Source organism: Gracilinanus agilis, chromosome 3 (genome assembly GCF_016433145.1).
Source record: "Gracilinanus agilis isolate LMUSP501 chromosome 3, AgileGrace, whole genome shotgun sequence".
NCBI classification, from domain to species: Eukaryota; Metazoa; Chordata; class Mammalia; order Didelphimorphia; family Didelphidae; genus Gracilinanus; species Gracilinanus agilis.
In genome coordinates, this window is record NC_058132.1 from 45,417,643 (window position 1) to 45,430,433 (window position 12,791).

A 12,791-nucleotide genomic window follows, 5' to 3' on the forward strand; every position below is an offset into this window, starting at 1 on the left:
ACTAAATAATAGAGCTGGAAGAACGGACTTCTTCATATGTATATAGGCAGAACAAGAAGGATCATCTCATGGACTACTTACCCGTGAACACAAGCAAACACTCCCAATGAACAAATGCAGTTTATGTATCAATATCTGAGATAAAGAATAAAGTGGAGAAATGATAAAGTCCTCGGATGCCCTCCAATTCACTGCATTCTTCCCCTCCTCACCCCTTAACCTCTTACCTTCCCTCTTAAAGCAGTTTGTTCCAAGGCAGAAGAGCTATAAGGATTCGGCAACGGGAGTTAAATGACTTGTCCAAGGTCACACAGCTAGGAAGGATCTGAGGCCAGATTGGAACTCAATACCACCCATCTCTAGCCCTGGCTCTCTGTTCACTGAGCCACCCAGCCGCCCAGAAATAGATCCTTCTTCATCTGATACCCTGCAACAAAGAAAAAGGGGGAAAAATCAATTTGACAAAATCACCCATTATACCGGCCATCTCCGTTGAGCATTTGTTAATGGCTTCCCATGGACCAACCCTGAGCTAGGCTCTGAGGACCTGAGGAAAGGGGAAAATGGCTTGTGCCCTCAAGGAGCTCACAGTCCAGGTAGGGAGACGCCATGCAAACAAACAAGAGGGACACAGGCTACATTCGAGATAATCAACAGAAGAAAGGCATTAAGGGGAGCTGGGGAAGACTTCTTTTCTTATAGGTTTTAGGGATTTGGCTATGCTTGAAGGAAGCCAGGAGGCAGGGATGAAGAGGGAGGATGCTCCAGGCATGGAGGTCAGCCAATGAAGCTGCACAGAGTCAAGAGATGGAAATATCATGGGAGAGAAATAGGAAGGAGGTTATCAAAATGGTTGGAAAAGGAAGGAAGGGAGCAGTTTGGGAATGGCTATAAAAGGCAACAGAAAGGGCAGCTGGATGGAGAGTGGATAGAGAGTTGAGCCTCCACATGGGAGGTCCTGGGTTCAAATCTAGTCTCAGACACTTCCTACCTGTGTGACCCTGGGCAAGTCACTTTTAACCCCCATTGCCTATCCCTTACAGCTCTTCTGCCTTGGAACCAATACTTAAGTACTAAGTCTAAAACTGAAGTTAAGGGGTTTAAAAAAAAAAAAAAAAAGAAGGTAACAGGCAACACAGATTTGGAGCCAGGAGGACTTGGGGTCAAATCTGACCTCAGACACTTTGCTAACTGTGTGATCCTGGAAGAGTCATTTCCCCCTGTTTGCCTCAGTTTCCTCATCTGTGAAAAAAACGACATGGCAAAAGCACTCCGGTATCTTTGCCAAGAAAACCCCAGCTGATGTGATGAAGAGTCAGACGCTACAGAAAGGACTGAACCCACCAGCGGATCACGGAGGAGAGTGGTTGACCGGTTCCGAGGCTGCGGGGATGAGGAGGAAAATGGAGCCAAAGCCTTTGGACTTGCCTGCAGAGAGGGAATTTCCTCTGGGCCCACTTCTTGGGCGCTTCCCCGAGCTTATCTTACTTTTTGTCATTATCCATTCACAGCCCTGATCTTGCAATTTCATTTATGCTAATTAGTATTGTAGTATACAGAATTGGGGTCATGTAGTTTTTTCTAGCTTTGGCTGAGTTCCAAAAGCGGTTAGGTTTTGGAATCTTGAGGGAAAGAGGCAGTTGACTGGATCTTCCGTAGAGGGAGGTGGTCAATGAGCGAGCTGCTTTGATTATCTAACTTTAATATTGAAATTGAGCCTAGCTTTGATATATTTATTTAAGAAATTATTATTTTAGATAAACCCTTTATATCTTCCTTTCCTATACCACCCCTGCTTTCCCTCCCTTATCTTATGTGTCTGTAGAGTTAATAAGGAGAGTAATTAGAGAGGAGTTAAGTCTGTGAAGAGTTATCTAATTGACAGCATTAGTTATAGTTAGTCAAATCATCATTTATTCCCTTTAGATAGAAATAGCATTTTATAAAGCTGAGTTTAAAGGCAGGTCCTTACTCAGACTCCATCTTTACTTCCCTTCCCCCACCTGAGGTTCCTGAGACAACTGATAGGGCTTTCCTTTGATCCACCTTCCTAACAAACATCCTTCAAACAAAATAAACCCTTTTGTGTTTCAACAGCCCTATTAGTGTAATTTGTTTGTTAGTTATCAAGTGGGAAGAAGAGGGAAAGAGACAACATACTCTGGGCTTAGAGGGAAGCTGAGGCATCCATCTTGAAAGGAAGGTGTTACTTCAAAATAGGTCCCTTCCTGTGAAATTAACTAAAGCCTGTTTGTTAATTTCAGTCTAGTCTATTTCCCTCAGCTTGTGTTTGAGTCTAAGTCTCAGTCTGTAAGCCTGCTGTGTTTGTCTGTTTAGTTTAAACTTCTCCTCTCCCTAAAAGATCTCTGTTTCCCTTCTGTGTTATGCTCCTGACTTCAGTCCTATTATACCCTGAATCTCCTTTAATCCCAGCCTACCTGAAACCGAGATTACCCACTTAGCAAGTCTCCAACATCCTCCTTTCAATTTCCCTTATCCCAAACACCTTTCCTCAAATAACCCACATAACAGTATGTCAAAATGATCCCCGCCGCCCCCCCTCAGTCCAACCTCTGGGCTCATCTATGTCGCCTTTCCCTAGAGCCTACTCCATGCCTTTCCACAGAGCAGCCGCTAGAGGGCGCGGCGCGGCAGGGGGAAGCGCTTCGCTTTCCAGCCCTTTCTGCCCTCTTCCGCGTCCCGTACCAGAGGAGCTTCCAGGGCGGGAAAGAAGAAAAGATTTCCCGTGTCTGGGTGGCCGCCATGGATCCAGGGCAGCGGGAGGAAGACGAGGAGGAGGATCAGCGGCAGCTCACGCTCGTCCAGGTATGGGCGTGCGGGGGCCCCAGAGCCCGGCCGACCCTCGTCTTATGTCTCAGGCCCCGGGTGCCCTGTCCCTGGACCCCAGAGGGGCCTCTCTTGGGGCTGATGTGTGACGGTGACGTCATCGGTGGTGACGTCACCGCCACGGCCCCGCCTGGCCCTGACTTTCAGTGCTCCAAGCCTTAGCGGCCAAGGCTTGTCCCAGCCCTGACTTTCCCAGTTCTAAGGGGCCTCCCCGCTGCGTCTTTCCCAGTACTGACATTTCTTTTCCGAGAAAATAACTTAATTATTCAGTCACTAGGATGGATGGCAAAGAAGAAGGGCTGCCAGTTTGTATTATTTGGGAATTTCTGGGTTAACCGGGCTACTGAAAAGGAGCTGTGTGTTTGGCTCTCTTTTAATTTTAATTTCATTTTAACTTTAAATGGAAAAAAATAATAAAATAAAAATTTAAAAAGCCATTTTAGTTAAAAATTAAAAACATTTCCTGGAATGAGAGAGCTCTTGAAAAGAGCCCCAGGATTTGGGGTCAGGACCTGGGTTCAAATCCAAGCTCTGTTATGTAACTTTAGGCACTTCCCCACCTTGGGCCTCAGTTTCCTTATCTGTAACCCAAATGGGTTGGGCCACGAGTCTCTCTGTTCACTTTGAGCCCTAAATTCTCAGATCCTGCTGTGGCCAAGGGCAGAAATACAAGGTAGACCTGTCCCTAAGAGGGGTTGTTAAAGTCAGGCAGGAGGGGCAGCTAGGAGGCTCAGTGGAGAGAGCCAGCCCTGGGTTCAAATCCAACCTCTAATGTTTCCTGTCAATGTGACTCTGGGTAAGTCATTCTCCCTCATTGCCTGGCCCTTATCACTCTTCTGCCTTGGAACCAACATACAGTATTGATTCTAAGACAAAAGATAAGAGAATAATAATATTATAATAACTATATAATAATATAATTATGGTAATATAATAATTGTGTTATAACATTATAATTATGATAATATTATAATGATTATAATATTATTGTCATTATAATAATAATAATAATAAAGGGGGAAAATAAAAATAAAGTCAGGCAGGGGATGACTACCCCCTCCCACATGCAAGGCCAGGTGTTAGTACAGGCCGGCCTCCCAGAACCAGAAATTGAGAGCTGGAAGGGGCCTCGGAGGCTAGACGCAGGCCAGCCCCCTTGTTTTACAGATGAGGAAACTGAGGTCCAGCAAAGTTCCTGTACTTGCCTACAGTCATATAGGTAAAGATAGAATTTGAACCCAGGTCCTGTGACTCCTGGGGGGAGTGGTTACAATTGTGCAGAAAGGTGAGAGATACAAGGATAAAAGTCACTTTGGAGGCAGTGCTGCAGAGCAGGTGCTTGTCCTGATTCCTACAGAGCCAGGGGAAGAATTGGAGTGTGGCCAGCCCTAGGGAGGGGGCGCCCGGGGAGCCAGAGAGTCCACTGAGTGGGTCAGGATTCCTGGACACAGGCAGTGCTTGCAGTATTCCCACATCCCCCAGGGCTCCGGGTCAGGGCCTGGAATGTCCAGGAAACACCCTCCTCCTTGTAGGATTTCCTTGGGACACACCTTTCCGGGCTCCCTCAGGGAGCTTTTCCTGGAGGACTTTCCCCTGCACAAGGACGATGCAGGCACGGCTGGACTCCATTCAGCAAGCCTTGTGTGTCTATGAAGAGGTGTTCACAAGGCTGAGTTTTAAAATGACCCTTTGGGTGCTCCACAGAAGCTCCAGGGCTGAGGAGTTTTTCTTAATGTCAGGTCTAAGGCACTTGGGCCCCCTCTTCACTCACCAGTTCTACCTGGGGGAGCCAGGACCACAAACACCCCCTTCCCTGTTGGGGCCCTGCAGGGCATGATGTCTCAGTTGGCCACATAAGTCTTCACTTCTCTAGGCTAAACGCCCCTGGTTCCTGCATAGCAGAGCACAGCTGCCCCCCAAAGACAGGCTCATAGAACAGTGTCAGAGAAGGGAGAGAGAGGTCTTAGAACAGAGAATGTCAGAGCTGGGAGAGACCTTAGAACAGAGAATGTCAGAGCTGAGAGAGCTTAGAACACAGAATGGCAGAGCTGGGAGAGACCTTAGAACAGAGAATGTCAGAGCTGGGAGAGATCTTAGAACAGAGAATGTCAGAGCTGAGAGAGCTTAGAACAGAGAATGTCAGAGCTGGGAGAGATCTTAGAACAGAGAATGTCAGAGCTGGGAGAGACCTTAGAACAGAGAATGTCAGAGCTGGGAGAGACCTTAGAACATAATGTCAGAGCTGGAGAGCTTAGAACAGCCAGTGTCCAAGCTGAGACTCCCACACTGCCCCATGGCTCTCCCAGTGGGCTGCCCTCATCGCCACATCTGGCCCCAAAGGCTTGGAGCACAGAATTCTTCCTGTCTCTAGAGGAGGCTGCACAGGAGGACTTCTCCTGAGTGTCCATGCTGAGTGGGTCTGGGTCCTTTGGGGTCTCCTTGGCTGCTCCTTGCTGTCCTGTCCCCGGAAGCCCCACATCTGCCCTCTTACTCTGCCGGCTGCACACTCTGGCCTTCCTGACAAGACTCTACCTTGTCCATCCCAAGCCCTGATGTCTCCGTGGGGAAGGCCCAATAGGACGTCAGTTCGGCCTCCATTTGTGTCCTCCTGGTAGGTGGCTTTGTTAGGACATCTCCATGGAGAGCTCTTGTGAATGCTAGTCGCAGCTCATGGCGGGTTTGGAGGGCTCCTTTGGTGGCTGGCCAGCTGGGCCTTTCCTCCGTAGTCCTCATGCACCGCCGCGCCTCAACAGAGGAAGGAGCCCGCGGTGCTGTGCGCCCTGCTCCGTCACGGCCTCTGAGAGGGAACGCGCAGGCCCTTTCCCTGATGTTTCCTTCCTTTCCTCCCCAGTGACAGTCGGGGCCAGCCTGGAGCTGCCCTCGTTGGTCCTTCCTTCCCCTCATTACGGCTTCGGGCCAGCCCCAGGCACTGAGGCCTCCCCACCATGTCGTGCTTCTGCAGGGTCTCGCCTCCAAACATCCTCCACCTCACAGGTGGATCACTTGTATTGCTTGTGGTCCCCTGAGAGCCACCAGCATGTATGCCTGCCCCGTGTGCCAGGGCCTGTGCTGAGGGCAGGCAGGTCAGGGGGCCTTGAGGAGGGACGGGTGTTCCAGGCTGGGGGTGCCTCATTTGTGGACCATCCAGGAGGGTGTCAGGCACAAGAAGGCCGCGAGGGAGGAGAAGGCAAGGCTAGGAAGACCTTTAAAACCAAACAGGATCTAGACTGGGTGTCCCCAAAGTCTTAGGACGGCTTCAGGTTTCAATAAATGTAACGTAGACATGTTTTGTATGATTTCACATGTTTTGGGATGTATTTCTTGCCTCCTCGTGGGTGGGGAGAGGAAAGGAGAGAATTTGGAATGCAAAATAAAAATAAAATTGAATTTTAAAAATGAGATAGAAAAACAAAGCGCCCCAAAGCATGAGGACTGGAGGAAAGGCCCTTGTTCCCCCGGCGGGGCTGTCTGCCGGACCCGAAGGGACCCGTGGCTGCGGCCAGTAGCCTCTGGTTGGCGTCCTGGGGCTGCCGCACGAGCCAGAAGCAGGAGCTCCGCAGCCCGAGCATCCCGGGCGTCTCAGCTCTCTGGTTCTGGCCGTCCCAGGCTCCTCACCTCCGGCTCGTTTGGGGGCCCGCTAGGTGCGAGGCCGGATCGTCCTGGAGCCTGTGACGGCGGCACTCAAAGCCCTCGAAGCTGAAGGCCTGCTTCCTCTTCATGGTATCCTGACAGTGGCCCCGGGGAGAGGTGCCAGGGGACCCTGAACCCCATTTTCACCGGAACCTTCGAGGCCCCTTCATGGAGCCCTTGAACAACATTCCCTGTCCGGCAGCTAGAAAACTTCTGGGGGGAAGAGCCTGGCTGGGAGGGGGCTCTGTCCACGCCCCTCAGTTGGCCTCTGCCCTTTTCCCATTGCTTCTCATTCTGCCCTCTGGGGCCGAGCAGGAATGTCCAGTCTGCCTTCTGTGTGTCCGTCCTCAGGACAAACGTCCTCAGTTCCTCCGGCTGGCCTCTCCCACCTCTCCTCCGGGGCTACTTTCCTGGCTCCAGATCCGCCTCTTTAGGGGAGCAGCAGAGCTTCACCAGGATTCTCCTGGCTCTTCTGGGGTGTCACCATGGCCACGGATGACTCTGGGGCCCTGAAAACCCCGGATCTTTCCCAGAAACATTTGTGCCGGGCCTGCTGGGGGCGGCGGCCGGAGCGCTGGGCCTGGAGTCAGGAGGCATGTCCGAGGCTGGTCTCTGGGCCTGGCCAGGCCCCGGCTCCGCGCCTCCCTCCCGGCTGGGAAGCCCAGATGGGGTGTCTGTAAAGCGGCTGGCAGGACGTGGAGAAGCGCCTGCTTTATCCAGGCCTCCCCTCCCTTCTGGCTGAGGGTCAGCGCTGTGCCTGGGTTCTGAGCAGAGCAAGGAAGGCCAGGCGTGGGCTGAAGCGACTTGCCGGGGGGGCCCCCAGCAAGGAAGTGGCGGAGACCAGGTTGGAGCCAGGATCTCCCACCTCCAGGTCTGGCTCTGTTCCGAGGCCCCTGGCTGCCCCCCAAGAAGTCTGGTTTTTGAACTCAAATGTAAGATTTGCACGGCAAAATCTCATCTTGGAAACCGAGGCAGGACGTGGGCTCACACGCTCTCTGGGGTGCCCCGTGTGTGGGGAGAGCATGCGCAGAGCTGCTGCCGCCCAGGACCCCTCTGGCCTCGGCTTCCTCCCGCCCGCGCCGATTCCTGCCGGCTGCCCCACTCTGCCTCTTTCTGCTCCCCCGAGCACCCGCCACCCAGGCTCACCCACTCCCACTTGAGGCGAGGGTGGGCGGCTAGTGAGGCGGAGAGCTGGGGCCTGCCCCCAGGCCTTCCCACAGAGCCCCAGAAAGGGCCGCCCCCCGCCTTTAGCTCGCTGTGTGGCACGTCTCCCCCCTCTCACAAGCCTCCCTTCATGGCCCAAACTCTCCAGCGGCTCTCCCTGCTTCATCCCGTCACCTTCTGTGGAGAAGGCGTCCCGGTGCTCCTTCTGCCCCTGCTCTGCCCCTCTTTCATCCGTCCTCCCCCGTCCCACAGACAGATGACTGTTCCTGGAGGAAAAGGCAAACCACGGCATTCTTCAGGCTCCCAAGGACAGCGTGCGGGGTGCTAGCCTCCCCGGAGCACCCTTCTCTCCCCCAGGGCTCGGCGCCCCTCCTGCCCAGAGCTTGCTTTGGGCTCCCCAGCATCCCTCCTCGGGAGAGCGTGTGCCTCGGCAGACTCCAGCCTGGGCCTGGCGCGCAGAAGCCGGTGCCGGTGCCGCTCCGTGGCTCGTCCCCAGAGGTTGGGTGACGCCCCCCGGGATTGTGTCTTGTGTTTCAGAGCCTGAAGGCGGCCGTCCACTACACGGTGGGCTCCATGTGTCAGGAAGCGGCCGACGCCAAAGGGCTCAAGTTCAGCAAGCCAACCATCGCGGCCATTTCTGAGGTCACCTTTCGGCAGTGCGGTAGGTGGTCCTGGGCTCCTTCTCCCCTAGGCGCGGGGCTGCCCCCCAAGTCTTTTTCCTTTTAAAAACAAGTCTCTTGCCTTTCTGTGTTTTGTTTTCCTTTCAGACTCTGATCCCACTGCAAAATCTCCCTTGTTTTTGTTTTTGTTTTTAAAATAAATTTCAGGGATGCCCTTTGTTCAAAGAAGGCCAAGCGAAGCAAACCCAGCCCAGTGAGCCCATGCGACAGGGTTTCTGTCTCTTTCTGCATCCGTAGGTCCCCACCTGCCCGCTGCCCTGCTGGGGCTCCCTTCCCCTTTATTTTTACTCATTATTCCTCCTCTGGAAAGCGAGAGATTGGGGCAGATGCCTCTGCCTTCCCTTCTAGCGCTAACCTTCCAGGCCTTGATTGCCCCCGCGCCTCTTCCCGCTCCCCCAGAGCTTCCTTTTTGCTTTTGTTTTTTTTTACTGAATGGATGATTTAAGGGGTACAGAAAGGCCTTCACCCAGTAGGTAGGCCTGCAGGGGTTAAGTGACTTGCCCAAGGTCTCCCAGGCAGTAGGGGTCTGGGTCTGTCAGTTTTTTAAAATAAATCTTGTTTTTACATAACCATACTTCCTGAATATCCCTGCTGTCTGCCCCTGACTGGGCCCAGGAGGCACCGCAGCCTTGCCTGGAAGGCTGTGCCAAACCCCCACCCCTCCCAAGACTGGGAACCCCTCAGGATGTTGTCCTCAAGTCCGGCAGCTGGTTTCTTGTGTCCTGGGTCATGGACCAGCCCTGCTTGGGTACTTGCTGCGGGTGCCCCGATGGGGGGTCATTTCTGTAGGGAAAGAATGAATTTGTTTAATTATGAGAAACCAGAGGTAACGAATTAATGGAAGATTTGCAGGGGGAGAGGGTGCCACGATGAGTAAGGGTGGGAGAGAGCACGGAGCAGCCACGCTTCGCCGCTGGCACGCCGGCTCTGGGCGTCACTGCCCACGGACGAGGGCCTCGAAGGCCTGACTTCTCCTCTCACAACGGGGGCTCACGGACCTCTCTTTCCTCCTGCAGAACACTTCGCCAAAGACCTCGAGATGTTTGCCAGGTAGGTGGGGCGGCGGCTCTTGCGCGCTTGTTTGTGATGCCGCATCTGGTAGGCGCCTGCCTTGGTGGCGGGTCTCGGGGGGCCGCCGTCTCTGTCTCCATCCGTGAAGCCCCGCAATTAGTGCCTGCTTGTCATCGGCGGTTCAGCCTCCCGTACAAGTATCTGAACAGAAGTTGGCTGATTGCGGATTCATCGGAGGCGCCCAAGGGCTCGGGACCTGTTTTCAGCAGGAAACCTTGTAGGTGGGGAAGGAGAAAGAAAGACACAAAAGGAAGTTGGGGGACAGGCGGGATGCTCTCCCGTGTGGGGTGTAATTGCCTGCAGGTGTCAGGACGGCTCAGGCCTGCGCTAGTCAAAGGCTTTTCATTCCCCCCATTTGTTAAGAGTAAAAAGCAGCCTTTACAGAGTGAGAGGCCCACTTTCATGTAGAAGAGCTTTAGCTTTTACAGGTGATTTATGCTCCTCTCTTCAATTAGCACCTTAGGTAATTGGAAACAATTGCCACGGATTGCTTTTATGAAGCAATCCAGATGACGAAGGCCTGAAAGGGCTAAAGCGCTCTCATTTGCCACCCGGTCCTGATTTGGTGCCAGTGCTCCCTCCCCTGCTCCCCCCTTCCCTCTTTGTTTCAGTTTGGAATATTTTGAATGAACGAATGAAAGCAGTGGCTTTCCAGAGGGCAGACGTCGCATCTGTTCCCACTCCCCGGGTGTCCGTCCCTCAGAAATGCCCGCAGCCTCAGACTCCACCAGGAGTTCATTCATCAAACCTTTCTCGAGGACCTACTATGCGCAGGGAAGAGCCAGGGTGTCAGAGGGAAGGAAAGGAGGGGCACAAAAGGCATGGTGAAGAAAAGTGTCAGGGCCAGGGAGAGAGGCCTCGCAGCCCTGGGAGGAGAGAGGGAAGGAGATACAGGTGAAGGGGAGAGATAAAGGAGAGAGTGGCAGAGAGGAGGGAGAGAAAGAGGTGGGGAGAGGAGGGAGGAAAAGAGAAGGGAGAGAGGAGAGAGGGAGGAAGAGAGGACGGGAGAAGGGAGAGAGAGGGAGGAGGGTGAAGATGACTTTTAGCTGGGCTAGAGATCAGAAAAAAAATCTTCCTAGAAGGGTGACACTTGTTTGGGGCCTTGAATGAATGAGTAAATGAAGTGAATGAATGAAAAAGCATTTTTAGGGGTGGCTAGGTGGCTCAGTGGATTGAGAGCCACTCTTATATTAATGGGAAGTCTTGGATTCAAATTTGGCCTCAGACCCTCCATAGCTGTGTAGTCCTGAGCAAGTCACTTGACCCCCATGGCCTAGCCTTTACCATTCTTCTGCCTTGGAACCAATACACAATATTGATTCTAAGACAGAAGGTGAGGTGTTTTTTTAAGGCATTACTAGCACTTCTGGGGTGCCAGCCCCTGTGCTCCGGTCCAGAAAACGGTGCTTCGGGTCCCCACTACTTCCCCGGTGCCTTTGCTGGTTGCCTCCCATTTCTCCTCCCTAGAGCTGGCTTGTCCATACGCGTTGTGTGTATTCTCTCCCGTTAGACAGAGCTCCTTGATTAAGATCTGACTTGTGCCTTTCCTTGCAGTGCACATAGTAGGTGCTTAGTGAGTGTTGGTTGACTCGCTGAACCCATAAGACGGCCCCCATTCCCAGAAGCTCCCGCTCTCATTGGGGAGAACAGAGTATGGAGGGTGATGGAAGGAGAGTCCCGGGGAAACAACGTGGTATTTCAGCAGAGAGAAAAGGGGGGAGGCCACGACAAACAGGGACTTGGAGGCTGAAAAGGAAAGTCAGAACAGAGGACGGAGAAACATCGAGTGTGTCACGATGTAGAATGATGGTGGGATGGAACCAGAGGGAAGGCCTCGAAGGCCGTGAGAAGCACTTTTTATTCCGGAGCCAATGGGGGGGTGCCTTGATCAGAGCAGTTTATCAGGAAGGTTAGCAGTGGGAAAGTGGATTCAAAGATGGGGAAGGAATAAGCCCTTGCGCAGTATTTACCAGCACTTTTACAATTTTCATCTCATTTCATCCACCCAAATACCCTGGGGGATAAGTGCTATTATCATGCCCGTTTTTATAAAAGGAAAAACTGAGGCAAACAGGTGAAGTGACTTGCCCAGGGTCATCCAGCAAGGAAGCATTGGAGGCAGGATTTGAATTCTGACATTCCTGGCCCTCTGATCAGCTGATGGACCGAGGTAGCCTTGTTATGACAGCCCAAACCCCAGCCACAGTCCGGCCATGATGGCGCCCAGACTTTGTTCCACATGGCTGTTCTCGTTAAGCCTGAGGATGTGGGAAAGGGCAGCAGAGGGAGAGCCTGGAGGCAGCGAGTCCATCAAGAAGAGCCGGGCATTCGGGTGATGAGAATGGACAGGCCTTGGGGATGGATGGGGTGCAGGAGGCTCTGGGGGTGGCCGGCGGGGTGATGGTACCCTCAGCAGAGCGAGGGAATGCTCAGGGGGCTGGCAAGCTTGCGGGGGGGGGGGCTGAGGCATTCTGTAGGGGATCCCAGGAAACTACTGCCCCCCCCCCATTTCTGAGGTCTCCACGTTTTGGAATTCCTCATTTTAGAACCCTCAGAGGGTCGAGTACAGAGAGAGATACCTTCTGCAGATGTAGAGGGAGACCTGTGGACAAAGATGCCGAGGTGGGAAAGGCCAGAGGGTGCTGCAGGAACAAGAAGTCCTTTGGCTTGGCTGAAGCGCGTGTGTGCTCAGCCAGGGCACGGTGTAGGGAGGCTGGAAGGTCACCCTCCTACAGGCTTTGGTGAGGAAGTCTGGGCCGCTGATGGGTTCTGGGTGCGAGGCAGGTTCTCTGCCAACCTGACCACCCCGTCGACAGGTGAATTGTGGTTGGCGCCTCCTCGGCTCTCTGTCTTCCAGACAGCAGAGGCCGGCGGTTTCTTGAGCTGGCTCCATGCCCGGCATGGTACCAGACCAGTCAGGATCTGGAGCGGCTGAAGGAGAAGCCGTGACGGCTGGTGGAGCTTGGCAGATGCTTGTCCTCCCCCATCTGTGCGTCCTTCTGTCTGGCTTCTCCCTCCTTGTGCTCGTGCCCAGCCTCTGGGAGGGATGTAGCCGCCCGGGTTCGGCCCGGGCCCTCGGGCTCACCCCCTGTCCTCACAGCTCCCTTTCCTGGGCCCTGGCAGACCTTGTGTCCTCCTTTACAAAGGGGCCTCTACTAGCGGCCTAGCTAGGACAGCAAGCATTAGGCACATTGTTTCTGCCCTTTCTCTAGACACGCAAAGAGAAGTACCATTAACACGGACGACGTGAAGCTCTTAGCACGGAGGAGCAGCTCCTTGGTAAGAGAATTCCCTCCCTCCCTTCCTTCCTCCCTCCCTCCCTCCCTTCCTTCCTCCTTCCCTCTCTTCCTTCCTCCCTTCCTTCCTCCCTCCCTTCCTTCCCTCCCTCCCTCCCTCCCT

The 12,791-nt window shown here is 53.4% G+C and overlaps 1 protein-coding gene across 1 annotated transcript in view; it reads left to right on the plus strand.

Annotated features, from left to right (window-relative positions):
- The first annotated feature begins 2,754 nt into the window (after positions 1-2,754).
- The window catches only part of LOC123240960 (centromere protein S-like), a 51,661-nt gene continuing 41,624 nt past the window's right edge, over positions 2,755-12,791 (plus strand). The window contains exons 1-4 of the mRNA XM_044668671.1: positions 2,755-2,826; positions 8,179-8,302; positions 9,338-9,371; positions 12,605-12,671. Of these exons, the coding sequence (XP_044524606.1) occupies positions 2,764-2,826; positions 8,179-8,302; positions 9,338-9,371; positions 12,605-12,671 (288 nt within the window). The 5' untranslated portion in view covers positions 2,755-2,763. The remainder of the gene's footprint in view (positions 2,827-8,178; positions 8,303-9,337; positions 9,372-12,604; positions 12,672-12,791) is intronic.